General features: G+C 38.6%; 2 protein-coding genes across 2 annotated transcripts in view; one reads left to right on the plus strand and one right to left on the minus strand.

Moving 5' to 3' along the window:
- ATXN7 (ataxin 7) overlaps nucleotides 1-1,189 on the minus strand; it is a 115,251-nt gene extending 114,062 nt beyond the window's left edge. The window contains exon 1 of the mRNA XM_034440650.3: nucleotides 940-1,189. The gene's annotated coding sequence lies outside the window, so the exon portion shown is untranslated. The remainder of the gene's footprint in view (nucleotides 1-939) is intronic.
- On the plus strand, nucleotides 1,050-12,370 carry THOC7 (THO complex subunit 7). The gene is made up of 8 exons (XM_034440653.3): nucleotides 1,050-1,315; nucleotides 4,380-4,497; nucleotides 6,118-6,245; nucleotides 7,419-7,505; nucleotides 10,213-10,270; nucleotides 11,470-11,536; nucleotides 11,627-11,696; nucleotides 12,140-12,370. The coding sequence occupies exons 1-8, from the start codon at nucleotides 1,297-1,299 to the stop codon at nucleotides 12,205-12,207; spliced, it is 615 nt and encodes a 204-aa protein (XP_034296544.1). The 5' UTR covers nucleotides 1,050-1,296; the 3' UTR covers nucleotides 12,208-12,370.
- Nucleotides 12,371-12,691: the final 321 nt, after the last annotated feature.

The raw sequence follows: 12,691 nt of genomic DNA on the forward strand, positions 1-12,691 counted from the left end.
ATGAAAAGGAATGGGGCATGGATGGGCAATGGCAGAAATGAAGGGAAAGAAATGGCAGCGACGCAATTGAAGTTATTTTTAGCATATGTGTGTTTTCTGATATTAATGCTGGAACACCACCAGTAAAAGAACAGCAGTAAATATTAACAGCAAAGCTGAAAACATACATGTGGGGAAAACGCATGAAACGGTGTGGTTCCGAGAAAAGTTATATTATAAGGCTTTCAAAGAAATCAAGAGGGGCTATACAAGAAAAGTTGTATTTAGGATAGCCGGTGCCTTAGCGAAAGTGGCCAGTTTCATCGGGAGACCCATCAGTGATGGCAAAGCTACGGTTGATGACAGTAGCGTCCGTCTCGACGATGGATACTAAAATCGATAAACAAGGCGGGAAAGATGGAAGCGATAAGCAGTCAAGGAGGATGACATGGCAATGAGGATGTCGATGGCAAGAAGCTCCACCGCACACAGTAACGGTGCCAGTTATAAAGGGGCATCATCACGACAGGGATGGCCGCACACCATGTGCCGGGTGGATTGCAGCAATGGCAGTTATCAGCAACTATTGCCACCGCTACGCAATGTTACCCGCGGAAAGGAAAGTGACACACAACGGTTACCAGCTAGCCAAAGAAGAGCTGGGGAGGAAAATAAGAGCAGAACAATGAAACCCAAGGAAAGTTCCCTAGCAGCATTTTGATCCTGGCAAGCCAAGAAAAGCACAGGTGGTACAGGTGGCAGTGCCCAAAGTGGTCAAGCAGGGCATGGCACAAAGCATGGTGGCAACCCCAGGGAGGCTGAGCAAAGGTCACCAAAGGTTACAAGGCCAGTGGCCAAGGCAAGCCTCCCCACCACCCCCGCCGCCATCTCACACCTGGGCAGTGGGGGGGGGAGGAGCCCTGTCCGCTCACCTGCCACCCTCCCCGGTTTTGTCCTCACCTGGTGAGGAAGGCGCCCTGCTGGAGCGGGGAGGCCTGGCCCACAGGACCGAGGACACCCTGGGCGGACTTCAGCAGCCCGCGGGCTCGCCTGCCTCGCCGCCTTTGCGCCCCCCCCGCCCCCCTAACTTGTCTCGGCCCGGCGAGTTTCAGGCCCCAACCGTCGCCGCCGCCGCCACCGACGACGACGACGACGACGCCACCACCTCCTCCCCCTCCATGGCTGCCGCTCACCCGGCTGCCGCTGCTGCATTGTGGGAAGCGGCCGTCTCAGTCGGACCCACCTCACTCGCAGCCGCCGCCGCCCAGACCGGCTTCTGCACCAGCAGCAGCAGCAACCGCCGCCGCCGCCGCTGCCATGGGAGCTGTAACCGACGGTGAGAGACGGAGCGACCCCGGGAGCCGGCCGCCACCTCCCTTGCCGCCTGCTTCCGCTCGCTTTTCCCGGACGGGCCCAGCTTGAGCCTCCCCGCCACCTTCCCCCTCTTGGCCGGTAGGGCCTTTCCAACCCGGCTCAGCCGCTGCCTTAATCCTTCAGCCAAGTTGATGGCAGTTGGAGGGGGGGGCGTAGATTCGCTTTTTCTATGCTTCCCCCTCCCACCCCGAGATTTAGGACTCCCTTCCCCGCCGGCTGAGACTCCCGATTCCTCCTCCCGGGCTCATTGCTGCCTTTGACGGCGCCTCGCAGCTCTCCGTGGCGGACTTCCCACGATACTATTACCCCCCCCCCCCACGAGCCGCAGAAGCGGCGGCCACGAGGTCTTTTTGGGTTTGGGGGTTTGCCTCGCGTGTTGTTGTTTTTGCAAAGACAGCCCGTGGAGCTTCGTTTGGGGCTCGGCGGCGGGTCCAGTTCATTAAAAGGAGAAACCAAAGGAAAGCGCCTTTAGGTGAACTCAGGCTGGGGAGTATTGATGTGGGTGTGGGTGTGGGTGGAAGGTTTGAAATATGAATTTAAGGCTTACTTCTCATCGTACGGCTAAGGCTGCAGGAATATTGTTTCCTGATTGCTTATTTGTACCCTATGACTATCATTGAGTGTTGTACTTTATGATTCTTGATAAACATATATTTTCTTTTATGTACACTCAGAGCATATGCACCAAAGACAAATTCCTTGTGTGTCCAGTCACACTTGGCCAATAAAAAATTCTATTCTATTCTATTCTATTCTATTCTATTCTATTCTATTCTATTCTATTCTATTCTATTCTATTCTATTCTATAGGGACGACCTGTGGACAGTATTGCTATTATTATTAAAATGCATTTGGCCGTTGACCAGCGCCAGTGGATTCTGGGCGGCACACAAAACTAAAAAAAAAAAGGCACATAAGTAGCTAAAGAGCTAAAGTGAGTAAGCCCACAGGCAACTCGGACTGAGCTAACACAAATTTCACCAAAACAGAACAGGGGATCGAATAACAAACATCAAAAATAATAAGTATCCAAGAGAAAGAGGGGGCGAAGGGGGGTAGAACTAACCCGGTGCTACTGTTTAGTGGTAATCGGGATTCCCCCCCCTTCGGTTCACATCTTTCTGTTCTTACACGTTTTTATATTATTCCTTTTTAATAATGACTTATGTTCTGCCATGAGGGTATGTGGCCCCTTTGGCGTTAAAGAGGCAATGTTACAGTGTTCCCTGATTTCAGGTAAGTAATTTGCAACTTTAAAAATAGGGGTTAGAAAAATCCAAAGGGGAAAAGGAGGGAGAAAGAATGCATGTATGATGTTTTTATATTCAACAAGGTGGGCTACAGTGGAGGTGATTCTAGATTAGGCTTCCATAAAGTGGTCATTATCATCCCCAAAGATTCAATGGGACTATCCAAAGAGTCAATTGTTATTATTATGGCTCCTTGGACAGTCATCCAGATGTTTAAAATGGATTTGGCATTTTTGTCTGCCTATCAAGCATCTTATTATTGTTATTGTTATTCATAGTACTATTAACCAAAGTGTCATATATGAAAATATTTTCATTTAATAAACGAACAATCTGAAACTTCAGGGAAGAGTTAATAAACTGAAGAGTTTGGGAACTCCTGTTTTAGTTCTTGGCATCCAAAAAACTCGAGCATACACTGTCATGCCTTGAGCTTTTATTCTTTACAGCTTTCTTTTAAATGGACATGAGACTTATTTATAGAGAACACTGGAATAGGGCAAAGGAATGTTATGTTTGCTAGGGCAAAGGAATGTTATGCCAATCCATAACTTGCACAAATTCTCAGAATTAGCAATTCAGATTGCCAGTTATTATCTATAAAGACTTCATGGCATATATTTTAGGGGGCCTCTGTCTCCTATGGTTTCAGTTCAGAATCATTTCTGTGTCAGATGACCTCTATATCCCCCCCCCAAAAAAAAACTGTAGAAAATTTCCTGTCTATCACTTTTAGAGCTCTGCATATGATCAGAGACTTAATTTTTTTTACTGTTTTTTACCAATCATACAGACTCTACATATTAGCAGTTGGTCTTTACATACTAAAGCTGCACAAAATATATGATTCTTCCTTATTCCTAGTCTTCCTCCCGTTTTCATGATCATTAATGCATTTTTTTTGCCCAAGAATATTAGTTGATAGCAAGACCTTGCCATGCCTTACATATTTCCAGGCCCAGTTGTATTTGCTTTAAAATTACCATGATTTTCTGCACATACTCTTTTTTTTGCTTTTTCTTCTGATTGACGCTTTATTAACTCTTTGTTTTGTTCCTACGTTACAGCTCCAGTACTTTTATATAGCTTATTCTGTTTTCAGTTTTTGTTCTTCTATAGATATACCCCATGGATTTAAATATTAATTGATCTATTTTTCCTCCCAATACTGTGTTTGAAATTAATTTAATACATTTATAATTTTGATGAACTTTTTAAAATAAAATAGTAGTTAATTTTTAAATAATATACTGTATTCTCCTTTTTCTATATTGAAGGCTACAATTCTGTGTCAGCTTTTCTGTTTGTAAACCCCATTGAACATACTATGACTTTTTTTGAATAGGATTGTAAGCCAGTTTGGCACTGGACTAGGAGTAGAGACTTTGGGTCAGTCACTTTCCCCCAGCCCTGAGAAGGCAGCAGCAAACCACTTCCAAAAATGTCCAGAAAACTGCATGGACTTCTCCATATAGTCACTAGGAGTCAATATTATTTTTAAAAATTAAAATAGAATGATGGTGTAAGTTCTCATAACTGATTATTCATATAATTAACAAGTAATTAAATTGTTACAGAGAAATTCCAGTTCAGTTAACAGGATCACCATGGAGGTCTCTGTTTTACACATCATTATTATAAAATGAGTCAGGACCTTTTTGTTAGCTAACAATCCTCCATGACTTTTTTTTTTAGGGAAAAAAATCATTTTTACTGACAGGCTTCTATGACAAGTGATAATTTGTCTCATTTTAGAAATATTATTGCTATTTTAGATGAAGTTATTCGTAAGCGACTTTTGATTGATGGAGATGGTGCAGGGGATGACAGACGAATTAATTTGCTGGTGAAGAGTTTCATCAAGTGGTGCCATTCTGGATCTCAAGAAGAAGGGTATTTTGCTGTCTTTTATTTGTAAATCAAATGTGGAAACAGTTCATTCAACAGCAGTTGTTATCTATAGCACATGTTCATTTTAATAGAAAATGGAATTTGTATCTAATGACCTGTATCTGAAACAGTTTAACATACATACGAGGGGGAACAAGTTATGATACAACATTTTATAACTTTTGAAGTATATCTTTGGCAATATGGTGACTGCTTTGGTAATTAAAATGAATGGGTTTTATAGCAAGTGCTGAATAGTATGATACAGGCTAGCTAATATGTCCTGGGAAAATGCATTGATTTGTATTTCTAAGAAAAACAACAACAAATCATCCTATAAAAGAAAAAGTAAATGAAAGCCATCAGACAAAAATAGTTTGACTTTAATGAGTAAATCATTGCTATTTATTTGTTATATAAGTGTATACTTCTGAAACTGTTTACTTTGGCTCTATTTATATCAGAACTAAAATACTTAATAGATATAGTTTGACCATTATAAATATCAGCTTTCCAGCTTTCAGTTAACGCTTTTAATAACTTTCAGAAAGTCCCAGTTAAAACAGGTTTAAAATTATATATACGTATTGTATGTTTGAAAAAAAGTGATGTTATCTGCCATTGCCTGTGTCAGTGTTGAATATTAGCATTCACAAAGATAGATCTTCTCTATGATGATCTGTCCTGAAAATGGTTCCTTAAATTTTCCCATGGTGCAGTCATTGCTTCTATAATTAAGGGAATCTACCTTGCTTCTAGTTGTCACCTTTTTTGCATTCTTTTTGATATTTCTCAATATTATACACTTCCGAAGAGACCTAGATCGTACATATGTCCAAAATATGATCATTTGAGCCTGGCCATTTGTGCCTGAAATGAGAACTCTGGTTGTTCTATGTTACTTTTTGTTTTTATTTTTTTGGCTACATATGGTATTTACAGAAGTCTATCTTATTGCCAACGTTCAAAAGCATCAATAATATGCCAATAAAAGAGAATAATTGTAGCTCAGGATTGAACTACAGAGTTCTTGTTGCTCTCTGAGCTTGGTTGTGTTCTTACAGACATTTCATAACCAAACTAAGTAACATCATCAGTGCTCGTTTAGAGTGGAGCTTGCTCTCATTTTATATACTAGTGGGTTTCCGTGTCAGTATTTGTGGGAGTGGTCTTGATTGGCTATAGTTTACTGTTAGCTTGTGTGCTTTGTATTACCTTGTTTGATTTGGTAGTTGCTAAGATCTACATACCATTCAAAAAAGACAGTCAAAAAAGCCAAAACACCTCCTTACCAACAATCAGTATCCAAATGAGCAGAGATTAACATTAAGATTAACATTAGATCAACAACCAAGAAGCAAACAATACCTCATGGAACTACCATCAAAGATTGCACATTCTATTGAGTCTCCTTTTTTGATACTGATACACAAACCTATTTCTTTCAGTCTGTTGGCCACAGTGTCATTTTTTCAGATTTGCTGGCATAATTTGGTTAGAACCTTTAGAAAAAACAAAAATAAATCTACTTTATTTTAACTTGCTTCTAGTTGTACCAAGGATAGTGCCTTGGGGAATTGTTGATTAGCTACTAATACCATATGTTCCTTCTCTGATGTTTAGCTATACTCAGTATCAGCGCATGCTCAGCACTCTTTCACAATGTGAATTTTCAATGGGAAAAACTTTACTAGTATATGACATGAATCTCAGAGAAATGGAGAACTATGAAAAAATCTACAAAGATATAGGTAATCATATTTTTTTCTGGTTATTAGTGTCAAATGCAAACTTCTTTTAAAAAAAGGAATTACTCCCAATCAGGTATATGAAGGATTCTGAGGTTGAAGTATTCTAACCCCTCTTCTGAAGGCTGGTTCAGGTTGAGATGCTTTTAGTTAGATATTGGAGCAGATGAGCAGAACCTCAAATATTTTGTGCCATTCTATTGGCAAGACTTATTGGTACCATAGAATGTTTTAATTACCATAGGTGTAATTCTTCCTTACAATTGTTCTTGAAGATAAGATGAATTTATTTCTATCTTGTGAACTGAAAGCTAAATTTTAAGGCAATCTTTTTGCCTTTGTTTAGAATAGCATCCTAGAAGATTCACATGGAAATAATGTTCAGGTTGCTACAAAGAAAGTGTACACTTTTTAAAATTCAGTTCCTATCTAGTGGATTTTAATTTATCTGTCATTAGAGATGATAAAATGCCATATAGATCAGTTTTTACTAGCTTAGCTAGTAAATTAGCTGTGATAGTATCTGGTCATCATTAGCATCATCAAGCAACTTTCCATTTGGTCTACTAACGTATTTTGTAAGAATTGCTTTTAAAAATATTCTGGAAATTTCAGATAATTGACTGAGTGATAAATCACCATGTCAGAATTCTGAGACCTTCACTGGTTCCCACTCTTAGCTGAAAATGTTGACTTAGAAGTGGCAGCTGCATTGATCTCACTTTTGTGGAAGCCGTATTTTTTTAGCACAAATCTTTAGAGTTGTTCCATTTTAATTAATTTTGCTTTTGTTACCGTTCTATAGTTTTTAATACATTTTATTGGTTCATTGTAAGTAGTTTAATTTGTTTTCATAGTAAGCTATCCGAGATTGTGATTACAGACCGATAAACATTTATATTATGTCTAATAGAACCAGATTCTTCTAATTGTCTCACATTTTTATAGAAATAACTAGTTTCAGCACACATAGACAAGCAGATAAACGTTCTGAGTACTTTGGCAGTAATTACAATATCAGAAAATGCAATATATTTTAATTTCTTGATCTATTTAAGTTCTGGAGATGAAAATCAATTTGGGTAATGTTGCTACATACTGATTGGTATAATTTTTACAGTTTAGTAATATTGTGAGATTTATACATTTATGTCATTAATTTTATTTCTTTGGAAGAAAACAGCATAGCTGCAGCTCATGAAAAAATTGCTGAGTGCAAGAAGCAAATTCTTCAAGCGAAAAGGATACGAAAAAACCGCCAAGGTAAAGTTTACTTTGCAGTTGACAACTTTATTTATTTATTTATTAAATTTATATGCCCCTCCCCCGCCATCTCACTGTTGAACTCTGGGCAACTTACAAAATGTTAAAAAGGTAAGATAGCAATAGCATTTAGGATTATATATCACCTCATAGCACTTTACAGCACTCTCTGGGCAGTTTACAGTGTCGAAGCATTATTTACATATTGCACCCAACAATCTGGGTCTTCAATTTACTGACCTCAAAATGATGGAAGATTGAATCAACCTTGAGCCCCCATCAGGATTGAACTCCAGGCTGTGAGCAGAATTTGCCTGCAATACTGCACTTTAACCACTATGCCACCAGGGCTCTAATATAAAAACAATTAAAACTAACAAGAATAAAATAGAAACTAAAAATGAAGAGAACAGGTGGCACAGAGGGTGGGATCTGCTGTCTACCATATCTCCCTGCATGCAGAACATGCCTATTGGGGCTCCAAGCTAGTGGGTGGAGCCAGGTTTTAAGGCCCTTCCAGAAGGCCAAGGGGGAGGGAGCAGGTCTCACCTCTGGCTATCAAGTGTTCCAAAGGATGGAGGCCACAACAGAAATGTTTCTTTCTAGATTATGATGGATAGATAAACTCATTTCGGACTTTAATTTTCAAGTGATTCTAAGCATCCTCAAACAGATTAGTGACTTTGGAGCCTATGCATTTAATTAGTTTCTGAATCTTTTGGAGAACCTATTCAGATATAAAGATCTCTAAAGAGTTCATTTTGTCAAAGACTACTGAAATCATCAATGCTTCTTTTTAGCAGATGGAATTCTATGTCCTCTTAAAAGAGATAGTGAGGCCTTTGCTTAAAAATTGTGGATCCCATATAATAACTGTTAGATAGGGTTCATTGGCCCGTATTTCACTGACCTGATAGAGAACGCAAGGAACTCTTAGATGAACTCTTAGAACACGAGGAACTCTCCAGGAACTCCTACAGGGGCTTTTTTAGAAGGTAACTGGATTTTCTTGTTTTTTTCTTTTGAAGATGTTTCGTTTCTCATCCAAGAAGCTTCTTCAGCTCTGACAGGATAGTGGGGAATGGAAGATTATATATTCCTTGCAGACAGCTGGTAATCTTCAAAAGAAAAAACAAGAAAGTCCAGTTGCCTCCTGAAAAAGCATCTTTGGGACAACCATGACCTGGTTGACTGAGAACCTCTACAGTCTCCAGGAACTCTTTAATGAAATCTTGATTTTGTTTAGACATAGCAATGGCAAGGAAATTGTTTTGGTCTCCAAAAGAGGATAGATTATGTCTTTGTGGACATACTTTCATCTCTCAGTAGCTTTTGTACACAGTATCTTGTTAGAATGCTTGTGGGGAAGCAAAGGGGAAGGGGTGGAGGTGCTCTTTTGATATTTTCATTACTATTTCTTCATGTACTATTTAGAAAATAATACTTTGAGATATCTACTTGATTCCTTAGGAGCTATTTTACGGGTTCCACAGGATTTTAACTTGTCACCCACATTATTCAATGTTTATATGAAATCTTTCAGGAGGGTCATACAAGTGAGTTGGCTGTCACCTAAACTTTTGAATATCCCCAGTCTATAAGTGTTAGAATAGGGTGAAAGTGAATGTGGACAAGATTCAAGCAAGTAAGTGACAACATTAAAGAAAAATTCCTCTTCTGAGGAAATTCTTCTGAGGAATTTTCTTCTGAGGAATTTTTAAGACAGGAATTCCTTAAAAGAGAGTAAAAATTCCTCTTCTCTTTTAAGGATCCGGTTTATCTCTTGGAACTACTGCAATGTTCTCTGCTTGGGGCTGCCCTTGAAGACCACTTGGAGGCTTCAGCTGGTACAGAATGCGGCCCCGCGGGTTGTGATGGGAGGGTCCCAATACTCCCATGTTACACCTCTCCTGTGCGATTTGCATTGGTTGCCGGTTGCCCTCCGGGTGAGATTCAAGGTGCTGGTGATTACCTATAAAGCCCTTCATGGCTTAGGCCCAGGATATCTGTCGGACCATCTGCAACCAGCAACAGCTCCCCATCGCCCGGTGTGTTCTCACAGGGAGGACCTACTCAGGGTGCCGTGGGCTAGACAATGTCGGTTGGTGACCCCCAGAAGTAGAGCTTTCTCTGTGGTGGCTCCCACCGTTTGGAATCAACTCCCTCTGGGGCTCCGGTTGGCCTCTGACCTTCGCACCTTCCGCCGCGAATTAAAAACATGGCTGTTCAAATTGCCCAGCTTGGACTGATGGGGTTTGGATTACTTTAATATGTTTAATATGTATTTAATATGTATTTTAACGTGTTTTATCTGGTTTGATTTTAATTGTTGTGAGCCGCCCTGAGTCCTATGGAGATAGGGTGGCATACAAATCAAATTAATCATCATCATCATCATCATCATCATCATCATCATCATCATCATCTAGCATTGATGCTGCAGGGCTATGTAATAAGTAAAAAAGAAAGGGTTTTTTGCCAGTTTTTGCCAATTAAACCTTTTTGAGATTATCTATTCACTGTTACGTTGTTTTCCTTTTGTTTTATTATATTATTTATAGTTTACCCAAAATAATAATAAAATTAGAACAAGAAAAAGAAAGGATTTTCAAATTTGAGTTCTGCACACAAAATAAAATTTATTTAAATTATAAATGTCATACTTTGTGGTATTGGAACAATATGGACTATATTTTATTCTTTTCAGAATATGATAACTTGGCTAAAATAATACAGCAACATCCAGATAGACATGAAACATTGAAGTAAGTATGAAATGAACTCAAGTACCAAATGCATTACAGAGTACAGATATCAAATAATAATGGCAAAATAATTTACATGTCCCATCATCAATATTAATGTGAAAGATTTGAACATTTGTACATTATAATATAGTGGCAAAGATGTTGGGCTTAAATGGGAATACCCTAATTTAGGTCTCCACAAGAGAACTAATTTTTGGCCAATTATTCTATATTAGCCCAACATCTTCGTACAAGTTCTGTAGGACCTGATTACACATAGTCCTCAATTTATGTCCACAATTGAGCCCAACATTTCTGTTGCTAAGTGACACATTTGTTGAGTGAGTTTTGCCCCATTTTATGACATTTCTTGCCACAATTGTTAAATGAATCACTGCAGTTGCGAAATTAGTAACACAGTTGTTAAGTGACCCTGGCTTCCCCATTGACTTTGCTTGTCCAACAATCACAAAAGATGATCACATGACCCCAGGACCTTGCAACTGTCATAAATATGAGTCAGTTGCCAAGCCTTTGAATTTTGATCACATGACCCTAGGGATGCTGCAGTGGTTGTAAGTGTGAAAAAAGTTCATAAATCACTTTTTTCAGTGCCGTCATAACTTTGAACGGTCACTATACCAATAGTTGTAAGTCAAGGACTACCTGTATAGGGGCTGGTAGTATGCCAATTAATAGTACGTACTCCTGTTTTTGAAAACATAACAGAAACTGAAGTATGGATTAGTTTTGCTAGTCTTGAAAAATGGGCTTTTTGTTGAGCTGATTTCCAGGCACAATTTGAAAGTGCTACTTTAATTTTCTGAACTCTCAATGAACATTTCAAATAAATTGCTTTTGCAGAATCCTGAATTACAACAATGGCTTCTTTTGCCATTAAAGGTGAGATGAGGCATCCTCATCTGAGTAATCTGCCTTTGGAATGTTTTTTTTTCCCCAAGAAGAAAATTAGACAGGTTGCTTTCTCTCCAATGCCTTTTTATTGGTGCAGACATTTTCATACTTGGTTTATGGTATTTTACTGCGGTTCTATCTGATTCAGATTTTGTTGATTGGTTTAAATCAGAATTTCATTATTATTTGCAAATGAGCTACTTAGGGGATTTTGAACAGTTAAAGCATTCAATATAAATGATTAAAATAAAATGAGTGAAGATATTATGTGTTAAGTGACAATGCACTTATTATGTTCTCAGGCAGTTGGAAGCTCTGGGGAAAGAACTGCAGCATCTGTCTCATATCAAAGAAAGTGTTGAGGACAAAGTAAGTTTATCTCACAAGCTTATTGATTCAGAATAGGGGGTCTTCTGTAAAAGCCCATATTCTCCAGTATATTTCCTTTCTGTTCTTCAGCTGGAGTTGAGACGGAAGCAATTTCACGTTCTTCTGAGCACCATCCATGAACTTCAGCAAACACTGGAAAGTAAGTAATTCTACTGCCGTACATAAGAAATCTTCGTTTTCCTCAGCTTCTCTCCCTTTTATATATCTGCTTGACCTTCCAAATTTTCATTGACTCAAAGGTTTTCAGAACACCTTAATTACATTAAATGTCGAGTTCTGAATTCTACCCTCAACTTATACTGCCTCATTCTTTACAGATAGTCTTTAAAAAAAGGCTGTAATTGAGTTCGGCATTTACGATTGTAGGTCACGATGGTGGTAAAACCATGTGATCAAACCCGATTTTATGATCTTTTTTGTAGTGGTCATTAGGTAAATGTCCAGTTACTTCCCATTTCTGGCAAAAAAAACCACTGCACAGTGAACAATATGAACAATGGATTTGCTTAATGATCACAGCAACTGCTAAACAATTGGGACACTTATTTATTTAAAAAAATGTTTATTTTGGATATATTTCAGATGATGAGAAGCTTTCAGAAGCTGAAGAATCATCAGATGCTCCAATGGAAGCAGAAGATAAACAATAGATGTGTATTGTTGAGAAATCTGGTAATTCGTTTTCCTGAAGATGATTAATAACTAGGGTTTTGAATTCATTTTGTATATTATTTCTTTGACCAAAGTAACTATATTATGTTTCTACCTGAATCCATGCTTACATACAATAAATTCTTGAAATTACACAATAAAGTAATTTAGTCTTGGGTTAATGTTCGGGAATTAAGCTACCTTTTATATTGATTATATGGTAGGGTATTGTCAACTTGCAAAGCATCCCTCGCAAAGCATTTAGGGCATCGGTCAGAACCCTGACAGGTATTACATTGAAACAATGTAATCTCTTGTTTCTCCCTCTTTTGGGACTCTTCTGAACCCAAAACTTGATATACTGAAAATGTGACTTGTATAATAACACGTTCTTACATTAATATTTGTTGTCTCAGATAATTAACAACAACACATATATGGAAACATGTTTATTCGAAATATTATTTTGTAGTCCTTAAAAGA

Source organism: Pantherophis guttatus, chromosome 2 (assembly GCF_059756535.1).
Source record: "Pantherophis guttatus breed Tessera chromosome 2, ASM5975653v1, whole genome shotgun sequence".
Classification (NCBI taxonomy): Eukaryota; Metazoa; Chordata; class Lepidosauria; order Squamata; family Colubridae; genus Pantherophis; species Pantherophis guttatus.

Excerpts from the sequence above, each read along its gene's own strand:
- THOC7 (XM_034440653.3), top strand. Across the intron at positions 4,498-6,117 it reads TCTGGATCTCAAGAAGAAGG|CTATACTCAGTATCAGCGCA; the intron begins GTATTTTGCTGT and ends TCTGATGTTTAG. Across the intron at positions 11,537-11,626 it reads AAGAAAGTGTTGAGGACAAA|CTGGAGTTGAGACGGAAGCA; the intron begins GTAAGTTTATCT and ends TCTGTTCTTCAG.